The 27,276-nt window shown below is 38.6% G+C and overlaps 1 protein-coding gene across 1 annotated transcript; it reads right to left on the reverse strand.

Annotated features, from left to right (window-relative positions):
* Positions 1-4,572: 4,572 nt before the first annotated feature.
* Positions 4,573-21,083, reverse strand: LOC136687329 (uncharacterized). Its single transcript, XM_066661708.1, has 18 exons — positions 20,949-21,083; positions 17,341-17,412; positions 15,931-16,017; positions 15,482-15,586; positions 14,848-14,928; positions 14,610-14,705; positions 14,200-14,283; positions 13,900-14,013; positions 10,661-12,778; positions 10,145-10,318; positions 9,547-9,717; positions 8,682-8,855; positions 8,331-8,504; positions 7,661-7,834; positions 7,217-7,390; positions 6,505-6,853; positions 5,191-6,123; positions 4,573-5,074 (listed from the first exon to the last, which is right to left on the reverse strand). Exons 3-18 carry the CDS (start codon positions 16,002-16,004, stop codon positions 4,697-4,699), a joined length of 5,373 nt encoding a protein of 1,790 aa, XP_066517805.1. The 5' UTR covers positions 16,005-16,017; positions 17,341-17,412; positions 20,949-21,083; the 3' UTR covers positions 4,573-4,696.
* Positions 21,084-27,276: the final 6,193 nt, after the last annotated feature.

The following is a 27,276-nucleotide window of genomic DNA, read 5'->3' on the forward strand; positions in this document are numbered from 1 at the left end:
CCGTCGAGTTCTGTGACCCTAGAGGGCGCTACTTCATTGCTTTGGCATAGGGGGTCACAATTTCTGACAGCTGCCGGCAGAATTTGTGACCCCCACTGAATCTCCATATAAACCTTACAAGCATTCCGGTTTTAAGTACATTTATGTAATTAATATTCAGTGGGGTCACAAATTCTGACGGTAGCTGTCAGAAATTGTGACCCCCCCTGTGCCAAAGTTATGAAGTAGCGCCCTCTAGGGTCACAGAACTCGACGGTCACAGAATTCGGTGTAACACCGTCATTATTTTACTGGCGCCGTGCAGTCAGCGGTCAAAAAGTTCAAGAAACCGCACACTGGCGGGTGTCGCACATTGGAAGTTGTGACGTGTATTAAGAGCGACAAAAATATCTTAAATATTAAATATTAAAATATTTTAGATGTTACAAGATCGCCACAACCTTCATAGAATTACATTTTGAAAATGAACGCACTAAAATAAAATACATTTATATAATTAAACACTTATTAATTATTTTAAAAAGCTGAGCCGCATCATAGAGATCAAAGAGCCGCGGGTTTCCGACCCCTGGTCTAAGTGTTTGTTTCATGGAGCTCTTGTTATTTGTACTATGTTAACAGGTGTTACGTGTAAACGACTCGGGTTCGTTCACACCTTTAGCGCGATTCTTTAGCGCGGGTTTGAATGCCGTAATCGCATTCGGATGCGGACCAAAACAACCGCACCTAGACCTTTAAAATGAGATGGTTTCGAGAGCAGTTAGTTTGTGTTGAGAATGTAATCCGTCCTCGATCAGACCCAAATATCAGGTGATGTTTGAGCTAAAACACTTCCGTATGATATGGTTACTATGAAACATGACATGCATCTGTGTATTGGTACTTGACACAAGTTCATTAATTCATTGATATATCTGTAGCCACTTATCCAGTTCAGACACTTTATTAAGTAGCTAATCCACTTACCAACGTCCCCGTTTTTATTTATTGTTGTTTTACAATGGGAGGAGACGGGAAAGTGGAGCACCTGGGGGAAACCCAAGCAGACAAGAGAAAACACCAAACTCGAACCCAGGACCCTGGAGCCGTGTCACTGCGACACTACCTGTTGCATCTTGACAAAAGTTAAATATTATAATGTAATGAGGATTAGACTGACTTTTACACATCTTAAATAAGATGCCTCCTCTCAGGATTGTAGAAACCAAGGAACCAAAAATAGTTTCCCTGAGCTGGAACAAAGCTGGACATATTCTGCTTTTTAGAAAAGCTACATTGTCTTTGTATAATTTTCAGTTGGGTTGTAACCAATAGAAGCACAGTTAACGCCTACATTTACAGACACGTTTAAAAAGTGGCTGCAGTGGAAAAGATTGACAAGTAACTTCTAATGGTGATTGGTTTAATGAAGAGTGACAGCAAACCTACCACCCACTGTTTGCTGGTTCCTACCTTTGGATATCATTTACCCCCACACCACCCCTGCCCACAGTTCCTCCCTTTTATTTCGGAAAGTTGTCAACTGTAGATTAACAGCGTTTCACAGCGTTTGTCCTGGAAAAGGAGCTGAAACTTGAATAGCCCCAGAAGTGTTTAGCGCTGTTAGCACGGGGTTGAGTGGCTTTAATACTTTAACAGACTCTTGAAGAGGGTCCACAGCGGATAAAACATGTTAAAGATGATTAACGGACTTACCGCGTTCAATCCGAAAGAATAAATACACCACTTCATAGTGTCTAACGGCCGCCGGAGCTGTATGTTTCAAAATAAAAGCCTCAGACACTTAATGCTTTAACATTATAGTAATAATAGTTTTATTATTACACTCAGTAATCATTTTATTTTATTTTTAATATTCTAAAACACTTAATGGGTATATACTTAACTCGTCACTGCGCATGGAGTCTTTCATTTTCTATCATTCAGTTGTACGTTTATTATTACTAATAATAGATTTGTTTAAATATATGTGAAGAAGTCACACACAGTGGTTTCTGGGAAGTGTGTCTTAGACCAGGAAAGAAAAAGAAAGAAACAAAAAATAATTATTAATTCAGTGTGGTCTGAAAGCCAGAAGACCACAGCCAGCTACTGGTTTTGAGCTTTATTCCTTAGAGATTTCTCCAGATTCTCTGACACCTTTAATGATATTATGTGTCGTACGTTGAGAAACACGAAAATAAATAATTAAATAAAAACCAAAACCCCACCATCAATAACACCGGCTTTATTTTATATTATAGCTGTTATATCAATTTTTATTTTTTACAAAATCTTCAAAACTGTTTCAGATGGATATACAGATGCTGTCCACTCAGATCAGGGTCACTAACAAGGTCAACCTCATTCACAGAGAGACTGTAATCTTAGTGTTTTTTTCCCCCCAGATGTTCAAAAGAACAGAATGAAGGTAGAAACTCTGTACAGACATAAAATACATCAATACTTTCTCTTAAATGCACACACAACTGATACACACTGTAAAAGTGACTGTAATGTGTGTGTGTGTGTGTGTGTGAGAGAGAGAGAGAGACTGAGAAAATAAAAAGGAGCAACAAAATATGGTATAAAACATGGTATAAAAGAAAAAAGGGTAGAAAACAGCAAAAGTGAGGAAGGGAAAAAGCAATACAGAGAAAGATGGAGTAAAAACAAGGTAGAAATGGAGAAAAATGATAGTAATCAAGAAAGTGAAATAAGATGAAAAGAAAATGTGAATGAAAAAATAAAAGATAAAATAGTTTATGTGCTTAATTATTAAAAGAAAAAAGAAAAGAGTCATACAAGAGAGAAGTTAAGGAAAACCTAAAGTGTCAAAGACAGAAAGAGACAGAAGGAAAAGGATGAAGTTATAGGGGAAAACAATGTTTGTGTGAATGTTTTTGCACACAAATAAAAATAAGAGAACGAAGAAGAAAAAAAAAACGCACACACTGCATTATTTTTTCTGACAGAGGACTCCAAAGAGTAAACTCAACACAGAGGGGTTCAGTGAATGTGGTGGTGAGTGTGTGTAAGTGTGAGTGTGTGTGTGTGTCAGTGGAGATGCTGTAGAAGGACAGAGTGCCGGCCGGACAGTCCACATACACTCCTACACTGTTAGATCTGGAGGGAGGAGGAGGGAGAGCAGTTCTGTTCTTATTGTGACGGACAGAGTAACTGTTATTAGAGCAGATCAGACTCCAGTACTTTTCATTCTCTCCAAACCAACAGTCATCACTGTCTCCTTTTCTCCTGATTGATTTATACACCACTGAAAAATAGACCCCTCCCCCACTCCACTCAGTTTCCCAGTAACAGCGTCCAGTCAGACTCTCTCTGCACAGAACCTGTTCGACTGAATCTCTGGATGATCAGGATTTGACTGTTTCTTCTTCACACACTACATATTCATAATAAAAACACATAAGGAACAAACAATGAACAAAACACACCAAAAACACAAAAAGAAACAAGACCCACAACAAATACATCAGATAAACACAACACAAAAAAGAAGAAACAAGAGAAAAACAATAAGACAGTCTTACTACAACCTACATTTTTTATCCTGATTATCAACCTGGTTTTATCCTAAACATTCCTGCTTGCTCCAACCTAAAGGACATAAACACACACAATGTTAAAACAGAGTTAATGGTTGTGTTTGAGTGGTGTGTGTTCTCACTGTTCTCTCTGAGCCCCACATTCAGCTTCATTCATTGATGTCATTTTTGGAAACAAGAAAGATCATCATCTGTGGTGTTTCATTCTGTCTTTTTATCACAGAGAAATATTCTGTTTCTCTTTCTCTGTGTTTCATTTCCTCCATTTCCCTCTGTTCCCCTCAGCCTTCAACACAGAATAATGCTCTTCAACTGCTCCATTAAACCCTTTCTAGATCCTACACTCAGCTGCTCATTTATTAGGTTCTTCTGCCTTGTACCTGCTCTCACTGACCATTTCATCACAGACCCCTACACTGCCCGACCAACACAACTCTCACACTCTAATATTTCACTGGACCACCTTTAGCTTTGATTACGCTCCACATTCACCACGGCTCTGTTTCTAAAACCTTCTACAACACCACAACATTTATCTCCTCCAGAGCTGTGTTTATTTTTGGAGCCAGTTTTAAATTCATTAATTAGAGATTGTACATTTCTGCAGTCTGTTCTAGAAAACGCCTATAATCCACATAAAAAGATGTTATATGATGCTTAGCTTTACTTCAGTTTCTCACAAGTCTTTAACCACTGAAAACATTTACATTGAACTGTGAAGATGAACTGGTGAAGGTTGTCCTTTATAGAAATACAGCAATAGCTGTAACTGAACACACACAAATAAGAAAAGCTGTCTTTATTTGAGTGTGTCCAGTCTGCAGTGTGGATCCTCCAGTTTAACAGAGAGCAGCTTCACTCCTGTGACTCCTGGGAGATTGTATGTCAAATTCAGTATTTTCAGGTATGAGAGGTTTGAATTAAGAGCTTTAGCCAGACAAGCACAGCATTCCTCAGTATTCAAACGAAAAAAGATCCTCTGTAGAGAACCAGGAAAAGTGTGTGTAAATAAGATTTATTTGCATTAAATTCTGTACATTGTGCATAAATTTGCCAGACGTGATTAAAACCAAACATAAAATCAATTCACAAAACACATAATAGTTGCAAGCTATTTTATTAAATCACAAAAGAAAACAAAAACCAAAAAACTAACATTTGGAACACACCCAGGGTCCCTCCTTTCTACATTTGCGACAGGTGTATTTGTCACACACTTCACAGCGTTCTGTGCTGTGATTTCTGTTGCAGTGCTTCTGTACTTGGCACTGCCTCTTCTTTCCCAGACCAAGTGGAGGATTTAGTTTTGCCTTCATGGCCTTTTTCTCTAGGAAAAACTGCCGAAGTTCATCTGCAAGGCCATGTACAAAGTCTCTCCTGCTCTCGGTAGACCCTGTACATGTCTTGTATAAAATATGTGAGTTCATCACTGCCAGGTCAAGCATGTTGTAAAACACTGCAACTGGCCACCTGCATGTTCCTGCACGAACTGAATACGCACGCACCATCTGGTCCATATCAACGCCACTCTGCAATGAATTTAGAGAAATGATGTTACATTTAGAAAACATGTACTTATAAATTGAAGGGCATGATGTGTGATATAAATACCTGAATTCAGTATAGCAAAATGTACAATACATACCTTCATGTGGTTGTAGTCCGTTACCGTGTTCGGTTTCCGTTTGTGCCCATTGACAATCTGTACTTGTTGGTGCATTGTGCTGAGAATGCAGACCAACTTGTTTTTTCTGGGAGCATATACAGTCAGAGTGGCACTGCCAGACTTATAAACATGTGTCGAGAACTCCTGCCGTCCTTTGGCATTCTTTGCTGGAGGAGGTATCTCCCGACTAATTGTGTTGATCGTGCCAAGCAGAGTAGTCCTCTGTTCTAGTAGTCTGTTCGCCAGTGAAACAGATGTGAAAAATTTGCCTGTTGTGACAGTTCTGCCCTTGCCCAGAAATGGCTCCACAAGTTTCATGACGACATTCTCAGAGAGTCTTTCACCTTTGGGTTGACTTGGGTCCTTTCCTAAATATGGAGTAGCGTTGCACATATATTTAGTCTTCAAGTCAGTCACAGCCCAGAATTTAATTCCGAATTTATCAGGCTTTGTTGCAGCGTACTGAAGGAAAGGGCAGCGGACCTTGGTGGGATACAGCTGTTCATCAACAGTAATGTGTTTTCCTGGCTTGTAACACAGTTGACAGTTATGAATGAAACGCTGCCAGATGTCTGAAATTGCAGCAAATCTGTCGGTTTTCACACGTTCTGCACGGGTGTCCTTGTAATCAAACCGCAGATAGCGCATAATTTCTCTGTAGCGGTCATGGGACATGGTGTCCTTGATTGCAGGCACAGCATATCTTTCAGACCAACACTCGGCCATTGTACCAACTCCGCAGAGTGTGGCTCGTAGAAGCAGAACTGCCATAAAAGCCATCAGTTCAGAGATAGAAAAGGTCCAGCTGCGGTCTTCTTTGCAGGCTTCATGGACTGTGCAGAAAGTGATGATCCTAAGCATCTCAAAGTCAATCAAACTCTGAAAGCTCTGTAGTCTACTCTTTATTCTACGCTGTAAGATAAAAAAATGCCTGTCAAAATTAACATAGGCTCACAGAAACACCAGTACAGATTACCAAATTAACAAAATCTGAAAAAAAAAAACAAACTCATTCAAATCTGTTATTTGGTATTCAATTTCTATTCATATATATACTCATAAAATTGATAGTCTATCGTACAAATAATAATAATCAAACGATGATTTGTTGAGGTATGTCTTTCCTGTAATTATCTAGGTTTTATACTCAACATTAATAGCAATGCAGGCAAAAACAGAAACCGTGCCAAAATACAAAAAAACTCTCATAAATACATCTTCAAAACCACACCTGAAGAATTTTCATGTGTAATAAAATATCAGTCATAACATATAGAAAACAATCTGGGTTACCCTGGCATGCTCTGTAGGTCCAGCTGTTTCACAGAACGTCAACTTTGGGACAGATTCAACGATGTGAGCATTTTTCCCCATTTCCTCCCAAACTGTACCATCCTTTGCTGTAAGTTTTGGAGCTGTGTTGTCTGTCTGTCTTTTCAAACGTTTCTTTTGTGGAGGACTGCTGCTCTCATCATCAGTTGTGCAGCTGTCTTCTGTTGACTCAGTATCTGAATCCTCTATTGCCAAAGACAGTTCCTCTCCACCGTCTGACTCGCAGTCATCCAAGGAATTCAGCAAAGCCAGTGCTTCCAAACCAGTACATTTCCTCTTGTGCTCCATTGTGGGATTAGTTGTCTGCAAACTGGTAGCATGAAAAAATTATTATTCAACTACGTCTTTGCATGTGCTTTTATGAAGGCTCTTAAGAACACGTTTTCAGGTGTAAATGCTTGGTGCGTGAATGGCAGGGGATATGCTATTTCAATAATGGGCTACAATAGTGGTACACGAATGCTTGTTTGCTCATTCCCAGCCAAATGATGGCTTCTGCATAGTTCAATAAGAAAGGCAAAATGTACAACAATGAAGGGCAGTGAAATTAACCAATAAATCAAGATCCAAAATTTTAAACTAACTACTTCTAATATAAACTATAGCCAAAAAGATAGACATAGATTAATAATATTGTGTTTATGCATATATACTGAAATTAAAGGACTCTCACCTGATTATCTCCAGTGCACAGTTTGAAGCCTTAGGCCCCTCAGAGGTCAGCTTCACTCCTGAAACCTGCAGGTCAGACTGACTGAGGTCTGGCTCTTTCAGGGGTGAGTTTGGTGAGTTCAGAGCAGAGCAGAGAGTTTCATAGGATTTCAGGGTGAATTTACAGTCTGTGAGCCTGCAAGGTAAAGTAAATACAGGAGAAAGTGAAGTTAAAATAGAGAATGTGACATGGACCTTCACCCCCAAATCAAACTCGCCCCTTTTCCTTTCACTTCAGTAGACAGAAAAGAAACGAGGGGAACTACAAACATCTGAAGCAGGAGAATACACATAAGAACAGGTAAGTCGGTGCCTCAGTAGTGACTTGTCTCAGGTCCACATTAGCCCCTCTACAACAGAAAGGACGTATCCTCTTTTTCCAGGAATGAAATAAAAAAAATCTCACCTGAGTACCTCCAGTTTACAGTTTGAACTCTTTAGTGCCTCAGAGATCAGCTTCACTTTTGAATCCTGCAGGTGAATGTTAACGAGCTCCAGCTTTTTCAGGTGAGAATTTGGTGATTTCAAAGCAGAGCAGAGACATTCATAGGAATTCATGGACAGCTTACAGCGAGCCAATCTATAAGGCAAAAATACAGTGAATTGTTGAATTTGGCCATGAGAGAGAGCACAGTGAGAGAGGATTTATACATGCTGAACTGGGGCCTTTTATGTAATTTCTTATTCATTAAAAATTGTGATTGTATAAAATACACATTCAGTGTAAACCCCAAACACACACACACACACACACAGATGTGTTTGTTACTTTGATGTTTCTCTTTGCACCTTAGTTAGCACAAACAGTTAGCCTAAAATCCTGTCCAATTTGTATTAATGATGACCCTTCTTTGGTTCATTTAAATGTTTGAAAATTGGTAACTCAAAAACTTTATTCCACTTTCTTGTAGAGAAGATCAATCTATAGCCACCTTCTGCTGTAAAGGACAACACAGTTTGGTAAAATGCTTAGCTAAAGTAATTTTGTATATATAAGCAGTGAGGGCATATATTTAAAACAATTATAAACATTTCAGCCTGAAAATAAAAGTAAAAAAAAAAAATGCTTGCCCCACCTGAGCATTTCAACTTTACAGTTTGAACCCTTCAGTCCATCTGAGATTAGCTTCACTTCTGATTCATGAAGCTCAGTGTCACTGAAGTCCAGCACTTTCAGGGAGGACCTTGATGATTTCAGAGCAGAGAAGTGAACTTCACAGGAATTCATGGTGAGTTTATATCCATTCAGTCTGCAAAGTAAATAAAGCACAGTCCAAACAGAATATGGATTTCAGTCTCAGTTAAGGAATCAGTTAAATGTAAATGTGATAAAAATCTTCCCCCTAGTGAATAAACCCAGTCATAAATGGAGCATGAAGCCCTTGAGACCTCAAAGTCATTTAGTAAGCAAATAACAGAAATCTTACCCAACTATTTCCAGTTTACATTTTGACCTCTCACGTCCCTCTGAGATCGATTTCACTCTTGAATACCTCAGGTCACGGTCACTGAGGACCGGCTCTTTCAGGGGTGAGATTGGAGATTTCAGAGCAGAGCAGAGAGTTTCATAGGAATACAGGCTAAATTTACAATCTGTGAGTCTGCATGGTAAACACAGGAGAAAGTGAAGTTAGAATACAGCATGTAAAATTGAAGCTAAAATGAAACTTAATGCCATGTGTCACTTTTAATGTTTAAAGTCAGATTTACCTCAGTATTGAAATGAAAGAGCATGTCTGCAAATATTGATTAATAGACCAGCAGCATAGGTTTTATCCATATACACAGGCATTGGAACTTAGAATGACAGAATTGCACTATGCCATCTCTCTACACAATACAAGTTGTTATATGGTTTTTGGGATTTTTTTAACTTTAACTTTTAGTCTTACTTTTCTGGTGTGGGTAAATGCAATAATTCCTTTTTGACCATCATTAACATCCTTTCTCAATCTATGAATCATTTCACACACCCAACATATATTTATAGTCTGAGGGAAAGACTAAACATTATCACTTGTCAAAATCTGCTATTTTTGCTACTTCTGCTCTGCAGGCATGGTTCTCTACAATAGAGAATAAAGTTTTGTTTGTGAAAATAAGGATTCTCTCACTTTTGATGACATTAAAAAGTATAATGTTCATATTTTAAGAATAGAAAGGGATATCTGAGGTTTGGCATTAATTAATATTTTTCATTATTAATTAGAGATTTTGCTCATTCTGTTGGAATAAAAGACCCCCCTTTACAGAATGGCTATCCATTTTGGCATGAAATCACAGAAATCTCACCTGAGTGTCAGTTTACAGTCTGAACTCTTTAGTGCCTCAGAGATCAGCTCCACTCCCGAGTCATGCAAGTCAGTGTTATTGAGCTCCAACACTTTCAGGGTTGAGTTTTGTGATTTCAGAGCTGAGCAGAGTTTTTCATAGGAATTTATGGAGAGATTACAGCCAGACAATCTGTAAGGAGATGTAAATAAAGGGCATGGTGCATCTTAAACAGATATTAAAGTAAAGTAATGTCTGCTTCACAGGAATCTAGAATCAAGGAACAATAATTTGAAATTTAACATTAGGTTAAAACAACATCAGATGAACACCAACACAGAGCTGGAGAAATTAAGAACACCCTTGTGGCTCCCATTAGATTTAAAAAGTTAAATAGCTGCTGAACATAATTCATTGGTTAATTTATCATCAGTAAATGTGAGCATCTCTATAAAAGGAGAAGTTTGCCTGAGATGTGTGTTAACAGAATGCCCGAGAAAAAAGGACATCAGTGGTGATCTTAGAGAAGCAGTTGTAGATCATTTTTCCAAAATCAAAAACCCACTTTTATAGAACTGCCTTATCATTTTCCATGTATGAGCAAAACGAGAAATCTCACCTCAGTATCTCCAGTTCACAGTTTGAACTCTTTAGTGCCTGAAAGATCAACTGCAATCCTGAGTCCTGCAGGTCAGTGTTACTGAGGTCCAGTTCTTTCAGGATTGAGTTTGGTGATTTCAAAGTGGAGCAGAGTGTTTCATAGCAATTCATGGATAGGTTACAGTTGGGCAATCTGGAAGGTGAGATCAACACAATGTGAAGTACAGTTAAAACCCAATGAAATGTGAAATTCAGTCTCACAGGATGATGAATGATAAGAGTTTTCTAAAGCTCAGCATGAGGGATTTGTGATATACCTTATTAAGAGATGCAAACATAAGCAGCTCAGTCAGACAATGTACGGTTGTGCCATTCACCCCAAAATAAACTGTCTCTTATGGCTTTTCTTCTAATTTAATGGCAGCAATGGAGTGATTTTTTAAATAAAATTTAAGGAAGTAAACTTGCTCAAAACCATTTTGGACCATTTAGCATCAACACTGAAATATTAAAAATGATTAATTTAGATACTCACACAGCCTTTTTACAGTTCCTCACAGCAGGGATCAATCTCCAGTAGCCTTTCTCATTGGTATTGTAATTCGTCAAGTCCAGTTCATCCAGCACCTTGTCTGAATTCAAAACCATGTAGGCTAACACTAAACACTCTCCAGTAGACAGTGTATTTGGGTGTTTCTCTGATTTGAAATCTTCCTGAATTTTACTGAATGAAGAGAAGTGATTCATTTCAGTGAGACAGAGGAACAGGTTGATAGATCTGTCAGAAGGAAGATCCTCGGTTTGTATCATGCGTTCAATGTACTGAATTGTTTTCTTCATGCTCTCAGAGCTGCTCACTGTGTGTGTCAGTAGGTCCTGCAAAAGATGTTGATTGGATTCCAGTGAGATGCCCAACAGAAAACGGAGAAACAGATCCAAGTGTCCAGTCTTACTCTTTAATGCTGTACGTACAGCTCTCTTTAGCAGACCTTCCAATGTAACACTCTCAAACGGCTTCATGCTTCGAGGTTTCAAAAAGTGCAGGTCCTTCATGTTCTTGTTCACATAGCAGTGAAACACATAGAAAGCAGCCAGGAACTCCTGAAAGCTCAGATGCACAAAGCAGTAAACCTTCCTCTGGTGAAGCACAGACTCCTCCCTAAAAATCTCAGTGCAAATCCCAGAGTACACTGAGGCCTCAGTGACATCAATCCCACACTCTCTCAGGTCGTCTTCATAAAACATCACATTGCCCTTCATCAGCTGTTTGAAAGCCAGTTCAGACAGTTTCAGAAACATGTTCCTGTTGGATTTTAAGAGCTCCTTTTTAGTTCCTCTCCCTTGTTGTTTTAAACACTTCTCCTTCCTCATGATTGTCTGAGTGCACAGGAAGTGTGAGTACATTGCAGTCAGAGTCTTAGGGATTCCTGTGGTCCCTTGTTTCATGATTCTCTGAAGCACAGTTGCTGAGATCCAGCAGAAGACTGGAATGTGGCACATGATGTGGAGACTCCTCGTTGTCTTAATGTGGGAGATGACACTGTCGGCTTGGTGTTGGTCACTAATCCTCTTCCTGAAGTACTCCTCCTTCTGTGGATCATTGAATCCCTGAATTTCTGTCACACGGCTGATGTACTGAGAGGGGATCTGATTGGCTGCTGCTGGTCTGGAGGTTATCCAGATGTGAGCAGAGGGAAGCAGGTCTCCTCTGATGAGGTTTGTAATCAACACATCCACTGAAGACACCTTGGTCACGTCTGACACTTTCTCACACTCTGAGAACTTCAGTGGAATTCTGCTTTCATCGAGGCCGTCAAATATGAACATAGTTTTACACACGTCATATTCCTTTGTGTCCAGACCTCGGAGCTCAGGATGGAGGTCACACAGAAGTCCATGAAGGCTGTACTGATTGTCTTTAATCAGGTTCAGCTCTTGGAATGGAAGCACAAACATGAACTCTATATCCTGATTGGCTTCTCCTTCAGCCCAGTCCAGAATGAACTTCTGCACAGAGACAGTTTTTCCAATGCCAGCAATGCCTTTAGTCAGAACGCTTCTGAGATTTTTTAATTGTGGATCTTTATCTTCTTTTGTTTCTTCTCTGACTGTCAGAGGTATGATATTGCCTTCTTCCATTTCTCCCATTGCACACTGTACAGGGTTAAATATTTCTAAAAAGTGAATTGGTGTACACGGAGAGTGCTGTTTCCAGGGTTTGTTTTCAATCTGTAAATCTTCATGTTCTTCATTCAGTCCTTCCCTCTCTCCCTCAGTGATGTAGAGCTGAGTGTAAACTCTTCTGGTGAGGATTTTATTTCCTTGTGTTATTAATCTCTCAAATATACCCTTGTACTTGTTTTTCAGGCTAATTTTATTTCTCTCTGAGATACTGAGCAGTATGTCATCAGCCGGTTTGTGTTCATCCAGCTCCATGGACTCCTCCTTTGGTGTAAGTTGTAAAGGGTATGTTTTAAACCTCTTTCTGCAGCAGGGACAGGTCAAGTCTCCTGAGTGGACAGACTGGTCCCAAAGGGTCCTAAAGCACAGCCTACAAAAAATGTGTCCACAGTTGATAGAGACTGGATCTGTCTGAATCTGCTCACACACTCCACACATGGACTGATCCTGGAGTAGCCCGTCCCCCCCAGAGCTAGAGGAGAAAATAGAGTAAGAGACTATAAGTGTGGACGTTTAAAATAATATAGTACACATAAAAGAAATATAGTATACATATACAATGAAATACAAATGAAATATAAAAAGTTAAATATAGTTCCTGTCCAATCTTAACTATGGAAGCTAGTTCCACCACATTTTAAAAAATTAGCGTAAGGTAGTATCTAGTACTTTCTCATAGAGAAAAAGTAAGACAGAGGTAGCTGGAGTGGTGTCCTTTAGTGACCAATGATTATAAAACATCTAAAGAATAGAGGTGGAAAGCACATTAACTTGATTTACTGTAATTGAGTAGTTTTTTGTGTACTTGCATATTTTAAGTAGTTTTTATAAATTGTAATTTTACTTTTACTTAGGTTTATTTTACTTGAAGTATTGCATTTCACTACATTTTAAATCACAACCGTTGCTGAGTAAAAATGTAAATAAAATGCAAGGAAAAAAAAACGTGCACAGGAAACTCCTGGAGTTAATGATGGGCTGGAGAGCAATCTACTGCTAAAATCACAATAAATATGGAGAAAGTCCCTCACTGGAGTAGACCCAGCTGAATTCTGAGTTCTTCTGGAAGAAAAAGAACCCCCAGCTATGTTTAAGGGACCACTTTGGCTTCAAGGCAAGAAAGGCCACATCTTTATAATGCAGTGTGAGCGGTGTGTACCAATAAACAAGATAAAAACAAATTTTGGAATGAGGCCAAATTTAGCAGAAAATACACCAGTGTGTGTTGGTATTATTGAACTGTTACCTATACTGACCTTTCTTATGACTCGATCTGCAGCAATTAGATACATTTTATCTCTTATACTTTCATTTTCTACATGTGTATTAACAAACTTTTTTTCACACCTATGACAACGTAATTTCCCTCAAGGGACTCCTAAAATTCATAAAATCTAGCTAGCAACCTACTGGTAACGTGCAACCTACTGGTACTTCGGCAAAAGCAGTTACCTAGCGTGATCAACTTTATGAATCATTCAATATATTTTGGTGTATTACACATACACATCAGTATATCAGCGTATTAGTAGACAGCACTCAGCAGTTTTCCTGTTTGCAGGGACAGACTGAAAGAAGACTGAACTGTGTCACCTCATGTCAGAACGGAGTCTTTTACTATTTAATTCAGGAGGGAGAAACACTGCGTTTTCGCTCTTTGCAGACACACAGCTGGGCTCCAAAGGTTCTGCTTTAATAGACTGCAATCTGTAAATGCAAAGTGGGGACACAACACAGAGTGTTTAATATGTATATATAAATGTAGATATATATGTTTTATATCAAATGAATTTGAAAACTGCTACTACATCAGAAAATTGAATGATTGTGCACAGCTGCGTATAATTAAATATTTAAACTGCATGCTCTGCAGAGATGGAGCACCATCAATACCTTTGAGGTGAGGAGGGAGAAACATTGGGTTGTTGCTCTTCAGATACACAGAGCTCTAGAGGTTCTGCTTTGATTGTCTGGAGACTGTAAATACAAGATGGAACACAAGAAATGGTTTAATATGAGAATTAGAAAACTGCTTTATCAGACAACTGCTACATTTGATACATAAGGTACATCAATTGCTAAGAGACATTTCACTGTGCAGCAATAGAATTGGATGTTGCTGCACAGTTGCATTTGAACCTAATGCCAAGCAAAGGAGCTGCAATCAAGAGTCTACAAACCGTTATTTCTACATCTCCCTCATCAGTTTAGAAGAGCTGTAGATAAAACTACACTGCACAGACACACCATCAATTATCAAAACGGCATAAACCACAGACAATACTTAGTGTTACGAATCTCACCTCATGTCAGAAACAGTTATTTCATTACTGAAATCAGGAGGGAGAACCACAGAAACACAGCTGGGCACAAGAGATTCTACTTTGATAATCTGGAGCCTGGAAATGCAAAGTGAGGACACAAGAAAGATTATTAGCAACCTGCTTTATCAGACAACTGCTATATACATGTATATAAACATATATTGAATATAAACATATTCAAATACATTCTTTGCAGAAATAGAGTACCATTCAATACCTTGGTAAAGAGGGAGAAGCACTGAGTTGTTGCTCTTCATAGACACAGGACTCTAGAGGTTCTGCTTTGACTGTCTGGAGACTGTAAATACAAAGTGGGGACATGAGAATTAGCAAAAATACTTCTTCAGGAAACTGCTACATTTGCGAACCTTGCTGACAGATATTCCATTGCAGTCTGTATTATCTCTATAGACAATAGAATTGGATGCTTTGTGCAGTTGCACTTGAAGGTCATGACACCTAGTGACAAGCAATTCATCTGTAATATACAAAAATGTTTAATCTCCCTGATCAACTTAATAGAGTTGTAGATAAATCTATACTGCACAGACACAGCTACATCCTCACTGACCAAAACAGCCCAAAACACACACATGGTTCTCACCGAGGTTCCATTTTTCTATAACATTAAGGAATATATTTAAACTGAGTCTTGATTAATGGGTTGTGTGAGCTCTTTAAAACCTGCCACAGTTCACTGACTTTATTCCTTGTTCACAACTTTGTCTTTGAGACTTTTTTTTCTTTTGAGTCTTTGTTCACCCAGTTTCTTCCTCCATTTTCCTTTAAATCTGATAAGCTCCCGACAGCACGAAGCCCAAGGATGCTTCTAGAGAAATGTTCTGTCTCACCTCAGGTCAGAACTGAGTCTTTCATGGCTAAATTCAGGAGGGACTTCTTCACTCTTCACAGAATCACAGCTGGGATCCAGAGATTCTGCTTTGACTATCTGCAGTCTGGAAATGACAAGTGGAAACACAAGAAAATATATTATATATAGATCTAGTTTAGTGTAAAATGTAAAAAAAATAAAATAAAATACTGGCTAACAATGAGTTAGGACAATAACTGAATATTTGGCTTATAATTTACTGGGGATTTATAAGATTCTCTATCAAAATATGATTCATAGATAGATCACTCAAATTTGACCCACTCTCTGCTTCAAAGAAACATGCTCAAAGAGCATGGGCAAGCTCTTATTATTATACAAAAAAAGGAACCAACATTTCCAGATGAGTAAATTTGTTGAAAAACAAAAGGCAATTCAGTCTGTAAATCGTCACTGAAGGTAACTTACTTCAAGTCCAATGTTTCTTCTTCACTGCTGAAGATATTAGGCTCCATCATGATGTTTTCACTTTTCACCGACATACTTGGATGTTTCCTGTGAAGAGATTTCCACATTTAAAGAATGACCAGGATACTGTCACAGAGGAAGCTGGATGAAAATGCAGAAAGTTCAAGACTGACTAGCCTGTCCAGTAGGAACCGAGCAGACGGTTAACTGGTATCTGGTTAACTGAGAAATTCTGCTTTGTGGAACAGCCCCCAGTGTGCATCAAATCTTTGATTATAGTGACTCTACTGGCTGTACAAAATGTGGACCATCAGTTAAACACTCACTGTTGTTACCATTGTATCCATTCCATTTTTCTGTCTGCACTTAGATATTTGCCCACAATCCGTGGCTTTATAATATTTTACAGCTAATTCACACATTAAAATCTTTACAACCATTTTGATGTCCTAGCCATTGTCACCCAAATGATCCAACAGTTTATTAGCAAGCTATTATCTCTTATGTCAAATACCTGGCTGGTTAAGGCAACAGCATATTTATGAGCACAGTCCCTTTTTCTTTTCCACGAGACAAAAGAAATCAAGCTCAATTTCCCTGGGAGGTTTTTTACTATTGTCCAACTTATCTAAGGTACTTGCATCTAAATGAACATTAGGAATCCCTACTTTAGTTTCCTTATCCTTAAAAAATTCTGCCTGATATTGGAGGATTTATATCTTCTGAGAAACAAGACTGTGCCTGTGGATGACCTCTGGGTGGGGGACAACACCAAATTTTGCATTTGACATGTCGCTGTTAAGGAGCTTTTAGTAATCTCTGGTGTTTTCACAGGCTTTCAGGACATTAATAGCAATTAATAAGGCAAATGTAAAATTAAAAATGTTTAAATTTCACTATCAGCATAAAAACATTTGGTTGCAAAGAAATTTGATTTCTTTGGCTCTTTGATACACTTATTGATGTCATTTATCTTTTCAAATTGTGATTTATCCCATCCTTAACTAAAGCACCTTCTACAGTGAAGGTGTTTCCCAGTTTCCTCCACATTTCTGAGTAGTTTGCCCTGTAGGACGCAACAACTTGGCTTTTCTAACAAAACTAATGAACAAATCCAAAACCTCCTTCAAAAACTGAGAAATTTTAGTAATGACAAAAAAAAACCAGACCTCAATCACAGAATAGACAGCAATAACAAAATGCTAAGTTTTACCCATGATACACATACACTTCATTCTTTTCAGAGTGAGTAAACAGTCTTCCCTGTCTCAAGGGGCTAACAGTAACAAAACTGTTACAAACTAATTGTGTTCCCTCACTTTAGCTGGACTTACATTCTTTCTCTTTACTATTCTGCAAAGGAAAATATCAAACCAAAACTTCTGTTGAATTTGTAATGCTGTTACTCACCAAGAAGGACCCAGTATGACGTGCAGGTCACGGCATCAAGTTGTTTGAAAGTAAGTAGGAAGAGTCAAGAGTCTGTATGTGGAAATAAATTAAGGTCAACTGCAAGCTGCAGAGAATCACATAAGAGTACAGCTGAGTCCTCACGGTCTGCCGCCACTAAAATCTAACTAGAAGTGTTTTAGTAGGGTCTTATATACATTGGGCATTAGGAGGAGGAATAGGAGTTTGAGGAGGGGTGGGGAAAACTGTTATCACCTTAAGATAATAAGTAAGAAAATACAGGTGTGAGAAAATGTAATGAGTCATAGAGGGAGAAGGGATCATTATGACAATTCAGGTGCGAATGGGGGACGGAAAGGGGTAACGACACAGAGTTTCATTCACTCGCTAAAGCAGTTTATCTGGGTCAGACACACAAAATTTATTTTCCTCTAGTTTCCTCTAGTAAGTAAATCACCATTTAATAAAAATGACAAGAAATCAGGAGTAAATGAATCGTACTTGACTGGTATTAACAGTCACCAACCTGCTAAAAAAAACACTACGCTCCACATTAAACACAATGGAAGGCTACAATTAAATAATGCCAAGGAATTGATTCTGTCAATTCCAGCAGCAGGAGTTGAATATGGAGTCAATTTGTTTTAAACTGACCTTTCTTGGTGGATAATGTCTGAAAAAATAAATAGTCTGAATAAATTCTCTCTCCTATATGTCCTGCTGTTTTAACCAGGTGTGCACCAATACATTACTATTGATACTAGTGATTAGTTCTGGGTGATAAACACTATAACCCCACAAATCCCAGGTCTACTGCTCTTCATCCCAATGCTGGGGTGATTTATATCCCTCTAGTCCATGCACTAGCACATGTGTAGCTGATCCAGAGCTTTCTAAAAGCATGTGTAATGTATTAAACAAATACCAGTCTATTAAATTCTTTTCTTCCATCTTATTTGATCTGAGGCCACTCCTATCCTACTACTATCCACTGTAGCAAATACAGTAGCCATAGGAAGAACAGCAGAAGCCTTTATAAACATGTTCCTGACTCCTCTGGGACCAAAAGTACCGCTCTATAAAGCTGTATAATGTCAGGATGCTTGCTAAGCTGTGCACGGTCCTTTCTTGACAGAAACTCCTTGGTGTAAGTCTCTATCTTTTTTAGCTATTATCACTAGCTCTGTTCTGGCAGTGTCTGAGCCCAACGGTCTTTTAGACTCTAAGCCACGTGTGTCAAACTCAAGGCCTGCGTCATTTGATATGGCCCGCAAGAGTTTAAAAGATCTGATTGACTGCAATCTAGTGGCTTAATGCAGTCGCTTCACGGGAACATAATCTGCATGAATTGGGGGAAATGTAGTTTATGGTCAATGCACGCATTTAGACTTTATTATTATATATTCCGCCATTAATTCCAACTACATATCTCTGCAGGCTGGAGGCCAGCAAGTGGGAGGGGCATACGCAGCAAGTGGGGGGAAACCAGCAAATTGGCAGGCTATGTTTTGTGAGAAGGTGTATGTCAGAAAGCAGCCTTTGTGATTTGAGAAAAGGGCATAGTTTCTATCCAACAGAACTAGGTACCATCTACTAGTAATATCGTTTAAAATATTAGGTTTCAGTGAAAACGAAATACATAGCACTTCTGATATTTTAATTATATATTTTTGGAAATGATTATGGGGTGAACTGCAAACTTATCTTGTACCCAGCACAGTATTGGATTATAATCAGTTTAAATATGTAAACCCTTAAGTAACACTAAAGAATATGGCCCACTATTCAAAAAAATATTTAAAGCAGCCACTTTCCATTAATGGACATGGGAAAAATGGTGCTAATAATTTTCAAATAATCATAATATTCAGCAAACCTACCATGAGCACTCAGTCACAGTGGGTGTATATGACAGTGTAGTCAGTGCATGTAGCTACAAGTGAGGTGAACGTAGTGAAGTGGAAACTCACTGTAATGTGGTGATGGTTTAATGAATTCTGAGACACCCTTGTGGTGCACCCTTTTCAGGTGAATGTGGCTCAACTTAAAACTAAGAATATAAACAGACGCTCAGAGAAGTTCACTGTACTTCATTTAGTTCCTTTGCATGGTTTTAAATGATTCTTTATAGAAGTATGTCCTTGTTGTAGAGTATTATGTATTACTCTTAGCGTTCAGATGGACACATATGCTTTGATTTGGCATCAGAACCAGGTCCTGGAACACCCTACTCACAAAATTAGTTGAATCAAGTTTGTTTGAAAAGGTTTCTAAAAGTATCAAACTATACACACTGTCTGAACTGTGGTGTACAAGGTGCCCTGCAGTCTAGTATCTGTGCCTTAAGAAGTGAGGTGAGAGGCCAGCTACAGTTCATTTTCCATGCCTTAAAAATTCTGGGGTGATGGGGCATGGCGAAACCACAAACATCGCATTGACCCTGAGACCCTGCTCATCAACACAAGCTTTTAGAAACAGCTCCATATCAGCCCTGTTTTTAAAAACAAATAAAAAGGGTTCTTTATCCTCTGGGTCATCTCCAGAGCCTTTATGCCAACTACATATCTCGAAGCCAGTGACGTTCTTGAGTCGTGCTTAAAGAGTTCTTCCGCGCTCACTTGGAGCTGCCTCCGGCCTGCAGAGATACCTTTCTCACTAATTCTAAAGCGTGCATTGACCTTAAACTATATTTCCCACAATTCATGCTGATTATGTTGCCCGCCAAGTGACGGCATTCCATCACTAGATTACAGTGTATCCTCTTCAATTGAATTTTTTTCCAACAAGTGGAATTAAGAAATAGCCCCCCCCCCCCCCCCCGTGTCCTCTTTTTCACCATCTCAGATCTGGTCACCCTATAAATATGCCAAAGTTAGCCTTCAAGAAAAGCAACAAATTGTACAAGAATTAAAAGGCAAACTGCAATGACGACAGAATATTTTCACAATTGAGCTATGGCCCAAAACTACACAGCTGTGAAAGCAAGCTTTATTGTAGCTGAAGAAATCGCTTGCACGTCTAATCCTTGTTCAGATGGTGCATTTTTGAAGCAGTGCATACTGAAGGTCATAACTTGTGTTTGATGATATTTTTCTTTATTCACTTGGATAGTTCGATCGTTGATTGATGGAGTAATATGAGTTTCTTAACCTGACAGATTAACAGGATTTATCTTATGTTAACAAAGCAACAAGCAAACACATTTTACATCTATGCAAATATTTATAAGTTGAATAAGTAATAAATTCAGAGTTATTTAACATTAAGGAGTACTTACATTTATTCTACATTACATTTGGTTACATTTAGTTACATTTATACGGTCTTACAGTTACATCTGGCCCTTTGAGGGCAATCATGCTGATGTGCCCCTCTGTGAAAATGAGTTTGACACCCCTGCTCTAAGCTATTTGTGACCTATGTAAACGTTGATATACACAAGCACTTCTGTTAATCGCTCTGGATAAGTGTCGTAATGTAAATGTGGATGCAAATGTAGCACGCAACTATCCCACAGAAATTCCAAAACCAAACACCCCCAGCCATTTTGTCCTCACTGTTTACACCTGGCCCCTGCCGTCCTTTAAAATTCTTTACAAAACGCTCACCGTCTCAGTAGCTCTCAGCTGAACAACAAGAAAACAAAAAAATCACTGCAGTCAAGCCAGCCTCCATTTGTGAAAAAGCTTGGTCAAACTAGCCCTTCTTTGTTTTGGTAGAACTCTTACATTACAGTAAGAGCGTGTAGAGGAAGGGATTTCAAAATAAAAGTTACTGACAGGAAATTGATTTAAACAAAACAACTACAAAAACACTATTAAATAAATAAATAAATTAATCAAAAGATATATGCTATTTAGAGGATGTGATGAAAATATTAAGACATGTCAATTCAAAATAAAAGTTTTGTATATTATCATATTTCTATCATTTTGATTCTAAATTTAAATTGTTATTAAAGAGAATCCTCCAGTTTGCACACACAACTTTCACTTCATAATGATAGTACACGACTGTACAGAAATTGTACAGAACTTAAGATGTCCTTTGTTAGACCAGTGGTCATTTTGGACCAATGAAGGGATTCACACACCTCCAGCAGTCCCTCCCTGAGATTTTCTCTAATCTCTAAAGAGTTTAGGGGGTACTCCAAATCAGGGATTTTTCATTGAGCCAGCTAACTTAAGCCCAAGGTTTAGGACTCTCTAGTAGGAATTTTAGCTCAGCTCTGTTGCTGTTGGACTTAAGTTATCTGAATAAATTCAGAAATCCTGAGAGAGTCAGAAATGTTTCAGAACATCTTCAGACAAATAGTACTCAGATATGCAAGGAGCAATGAAATGCCAATTCTGCTTTACATTGTTCCACTGTAAATGTTATACCAGGAATACTATCATTTTTACACCAAAGTGTACTTCATGATCTAAATTGCAGTCGTTTTTTTTCTTTTTTTGCTGCCTCTTTGAGAGTTAGGCTTAAGAGCTGAGGGAGATTTAAATGTAATTATTTTGTTATTCTTTATGCTGAGATTTAACCTTTTGACCAAAGTTGATTTATACAATCGATTTTGAATGTTTGAATGAAGTTAACAAATAAAAATTCCACTAAAAGTTCTTTGAATGTTAAGTAAAATGAAGTAGTAGCATTGCATAACTGAGGGAGTATTATTTAATTAAAATTGAGTATGATGTTATTAAGATTTAAGCAAAGTACATCAAAACAGCTTAGTTGTTTAAAAAGGGGAAACCATGTTGGTCAGATTAGTGTCAGTATCAATGACATGAAAAAGTGGTATTGAGTGACCCCTAGTAAAGAGTTATATATTTATATTTCTTTACAAACACTGTAATATTTTAATAATTTCTTATGACAGTACATTTATTGGTATTTATAATTTCTGAGTAAAGTTCACTGTATTATTTTATTAAAAATAATAAAATTCTATGTAATTCATTTTCACATATTGCCACAAAACTCCACAATCGTTTGATAGACAGGTTGAGAACAGTGCAGTTTCGGGAAATCAGTGATCCATTAAAAATAAATCACATACTACTTCATGTAAACTTTATTTGAATTTAAAATTGAATAAAAAAAACAATATTTGGGAAATTTAACCGTGAAACATTTTTCACAGTATTGCTTTTACAAAATTTCATGCTGAATCTTGTCTAATATACATCTTAAACGTCTTAAAGGTTCATGGACCAACTGTAGCTGGATGTCCCACGCCGTCAGCTAATGCTTGAGGGTGATTTAATTTGACCAGGCGTTTAATATGACTTAGAGGTTATGCATAAATTGCTCTGTTCCGTCTGGTGTCCATGATGTTTTCCACTTATCAGTTGATCTAATTTCTGCCTTGTGTCTCTTCTGCGCACTTAATACTAAACATGCCAAAGCAAGATTTTTATGTGAGCAAACGATCCCCAGCACACCTGCTATAAAGCCCATTGTTTTGCTAATAGGAGCACTAAGTGGGAGACAGGGTGGGGAGTCATTTATCTTACATTTGTCTCATTTCTTGTTCAGCTATTAATTTTTTTTATGAAAATGCAAACAGCACCCAGACACTACAAAAATCTTTATAAATATAACACTGTTGGAGCAAGTTAATATTCATAAATGTTTACCTCATAAATATATTACTATACTGTACCAGCAAAAGGAAAGCCACAATAACTGTTTGCAAGTTTTTTACATTTTATTTAAAAAATAAAAAAATATTCACTAAACTAACATTTGGAACACACCCAGGGTCCCTCCTTTCTACATTTGCGGCAGGTGTATTTGTCACACACTGCACAGCGTTCTGTGCTGCGATTTCTGTTGCAGTGCATCTGAACTTGGCACTGCGTCTTCTTTCCAGGAGCAGGAGGAGGATGTTGCTTTTTCTTCATGGCCCTTGCCTGTAGGAAATTCTGCCGAAGTTCATCTGCAAGGCCATGTACAAAGTCCCTTTGGCTCTCAGTAGACCCTGTACATGCCTTGTGTAAAATATATGCATTCATCCAGGTCAAGCATGTTGTAAAACACTGCAACTGGCCACCTGCATGTTCCTGCACGAACTGAATACGCACGCACCCTCTGGTCCATATCAACGCCACTCTGCAATGAATTTAGAGAAATGATGTTACATTTAGAAAACATGTACTTATAAATTGAAGGGCATGATGTGTGATATAAATACCTGAATTCAGTATAGCAAAATGTACAATACATACCTTCATGTGGTTGTAGTCCGTTACCGTGTTCGGTTTCCGTTTGTGCCCATTGACAATCTGTACTTGTTGGTGCATTGTGCTGAGAATGCAGACCAACTTGTTTTTTCTGGGAGCATATACAGTCAGAGTGGCACTGCCAGACTTATAAACATGTGTCGAGAACTCCTGCCGTCTTTTGGCATTCTTTGCTGGAGGAGGAATTGTGTTGATCGTGCCAAGCAGAGTAGTGCTGTGTTCTAGTAGTCTGTTTGCCAGTGAAACTGAAAAATTTGCCTGTTGTGACAGTTCTGCCCTTGCCCAGAAATGGCTCCACAAGTTTCATGACGATATTCTCAGAGAGTCTTTCACCTTTGGGTTGACTTGGGTCCTTTCCTAAATATGGAGTAGCGTTGCACATATATTTAGTCTCCAAGGCAGTCACAACCCAGAATTTAATTCCGAATTGATCAGGCTTTTTTGCAGCGTACTGAAGGAAAGGGCAGCGGACCTTGGTGGGATACAGCTGTTCATCAACAGTAATGTGTTTTCCTGGCTTGTAACACAGTTGACAGTTATGAATGAAATGCTGCCAGATGCCTGAGATCACAGCAAATCTGTCGGTTTTCACACATTCTGCATGGGTGTCCTTGTAATCAAACCGCAGATAGCGCATCATTTCTCTGTAGCGGTCATGGGTCATGGTGTCCTTGATTGCAGGCACAGCATATCTTTCAGACCAAGACTCAGCCATTGTACCAACTCTGCAGAGTGTGGCTTGTAGAAGCAGAACTGCCAGAAAAGCCATTAGTTCGCAGATAGAAAAGGTCCAGCTGCGGTCTTCTCTGCAGGCTTCATGGACTGTGCAGTCTGTGATGATCCTAAGCATCTCAACATCAATCAAACACTGAAAGCTCTGTAGTCTACTCTTTATCCTACACTGTAAGATAAATAAATAAATGAATAAATAAATAAATACCAGTCAAAATTAACAGTCTCACAAAAACACCAGTAAAAAAAAAACACTAAAAACAAAACCTCATCCAAATCTGTTATTTGGTATTCAATTTCTATTCATATATATATATATATATATATATATATATATATATATATATACTCATATATAGTTATTCGTTTGATTATTATTTTTACAATAATTTGTTGAGGCATTTCTTCCCTATAATTATAGGTTTTATACTGAACATAAATAGCAATGCAGGCAAAAACAGAAACCGTGCCAAAATACAAAAAAAACTCTCATAAATACATCTTCAAAACCACACCTGAAGAATTTTCATGTGTAATAAAATATCAGTCATAACATATAGAAAACAATCTGGGTTACCCTGGCATGCTCTGTAGGTCCAGCTGTTTCACAGAACGTCAACTTTGGGACAGATTCAATGATGTGAGCATTTTTCCCCATTTCCTCCCAAACTGTACCATCCTTTGCTGTAAGTTTTGGAGCTGTGTTGTCTGTCTGTCTTTTCAAACGTTTCTTTTGTGGAGGACTGCTGCTCTCATCGTCAGTTGTGCAGCTGTCTTCTGTTGACTCAGTATCTGAATCCTCTACTGCCAAAGACAGTTCCTCTCCACCGTCTGACTCGCAGTCATCCAAGGAATTCAGCAAAGCCAGTGCTTCCAAACCAGTACACTTCCTCTTGTGCTCCATTGCGGGATTAGTTCTATCCAAAATGGTAGCAGGAAAAAAAAAGGTAAGGATTCAACCATGTGTATACATATGCTTTTATTTTACCACTTACATTCTTTCTTTTCACTATTCTGAAAAAGGAGAAAATCAAACCAAAACTGTGTTTTTAGTTTGCAATGCAGTTACTCACCGAAAAGCACTCTGTGTGATGTCCAGGTCACGGCACCAAGTTGTTAGAAAGTAAGTTGGAAGAGTCAAGAGTCTGTATGTGGAAATAAAGTTAGGTCAACTTCAAGCTGCAGAGAATCAGCTGAGTTCTTGCAGTCTGCCGCCACTAAAATCTAACTATAAGTATTTTAGGAGGGTCTTATACACATTGGGCATTAGGGGGAGGCAGTAGGAGGAGGAAGAGGAGTTTGTGGAGGGGTGGGGTGATGATGAAGGTAGAGAAAATGAAAGGAGATGTTGGGGTAGAGTTGGGGGGTGACTGTTATCACCTTAAGATAATAAGTAAGACAATACGGGTGTGGGAAAATATAATGGGTCTTGGAGGGAGAAGGGATCATTAGGACAATTCAGCTGTGAATGGGGAATGGGGAACGGAAAGGGGTAACAAAAGGAGAAGGCATGGGAGATTATGTGGGTCAGACACATAACTTATGTTCCTCCAGTTTAATAAAAATGAGATAAGAAATCAGGAGTGTCTGGATCGTACTTGACTGGTATTAACAGTCAACAACCTGCATGTGCTTATTCTGTTTCATCCTCAACTTTAAAACCAGCTGCTGATTTAAAATCAAATATTCAAATATCAAACATTTATTTAAATATTCTGATCAAACAGTCCAACACCAGGTATTTTCAGCCATCAAAACTGACTAGGTGTGTTTAATTATCTATTCTTTCTAGCTGTAAGCACTGGCTCTGTTCTCAACGGTATTTTAGACTATTTGTCACCTGTGTAAACTGTAATATACACAATCACTTCTGGACCACTCCTGGTTAATCGCTCTGGATAAGTGCCGTAATGTACATGTAAACGTAAATGTAGCACTAAATCCCAAAACAGCCCCCACTACTTTTTACTCATTGTTTTACACATTTTTTATTCATCGTTTAGCCGCTGCACTTTAAGACTTCACGGAGTAAGACAACTTCAGGATTTGTCGCAGAAGATGCACTCGCCGTCTCAGTCGTCCCACCGCTGAACAACAGGAAAACACAAAGTAATTCTGTTACTCCCTACGCGCATTGTGCTGCCTTTAAATCCACCGTAACCGCTGCGCAAAAATCCCGAGCCCTAAGGGGCCTGGTAGTGTATATTTGTACCGTAAATCCATCGTGAATACCGATCTTAAGATGTAAATTTTTAGACCCTCCCTCATTTTCTCTCGTCTCCTGAGTTATAGAGGTACTTCATAAAGCAGGATTTCACATTTGGCCGGGCAACTTAGCACACTTAAATGTGCAGCTTGCTTTTTTAATAATGCAGATGGACAAGCTGTAAATTTAAGACATTCTTCAGTTAGTAAGGTTTAACGTACAGTAATAGTTTTAAGGCAGACTATCTAAATATTTTGTAATTTGTATTACACATATAACCATTCATTCATTATCATTAAGTGCTTATCCAGTTCAGGGTTGAGGTGGGTCCGGGGCCTACCGGGAGTCATTGGGCAGAAGGAACACACCCAGGATGGGGCGCCAGTCCTTTACAGGGCGACACACACTCACACCTATGGACACATTTGAGTCACCAATCCACCTGCCAAAGTGTGTTTTTGGACCATGGGAGGAAACCCATGCAGACATGGGGAGAATACAACAAACACCTCACAGACAGTCAAACCCCTGGAGCTGTCTGACAGTGACACTACCTGCCAGGGTACAGGTTGTACAAATCAAATCAAATTTATTTATATAGCGCCTTTTACAACTGACATTGTCACAAAGCAGCTTCACAGTTTCAGAACAGAACATTTAAATCAAAGCCCAATGGGAGCAACCCGAAGGCGACAGTGGCAAGGAAAAACTCCCTCGAGGCTGGAGGAAGAAACCTTGGGAGGAACCAAGACCAGGCGC

The sequence above is a fragment of the Hoplias malabaricus genome, chromosome 2 (assembly GCF_029633855.1).
Source record: "Hoplias malabaricus isolate fHopMal1 chromosome 2, fHopMal1.hap1, whole genome shotgun sequence".
In the NCBI taxonomy this organism is placed as follows: domain Eukaryota; kingdom Metazoa; phylum Chordata; class Actinopteri; order Characiformes; family Erythrinidae; genus Hoplias; species Hoplias malabaricus.

Coding starts and splice junctions, on each gene's coding strand:
- LOC136687329 (XM_066661708.1), bottom strand. CDS start 16,004: ATGTCGGTGAAAAGTGAAAACATCATGATGGAGCCTAATATCTTCAGC. Junction 14,284..14,609: donor ATAACTGTTTCTGACATGAG/GTGAGATTCGTA, acceptor TTGTATTTACAG/TCTCCAGACAATCAAAGCAG. Junction 6,124..6,504: donor GACCTACAGAGCATGCCAGG/GTAACCCAGATT, acceptor TTTATCTTACAG/CGTAGAATAAAGAGTAGACT.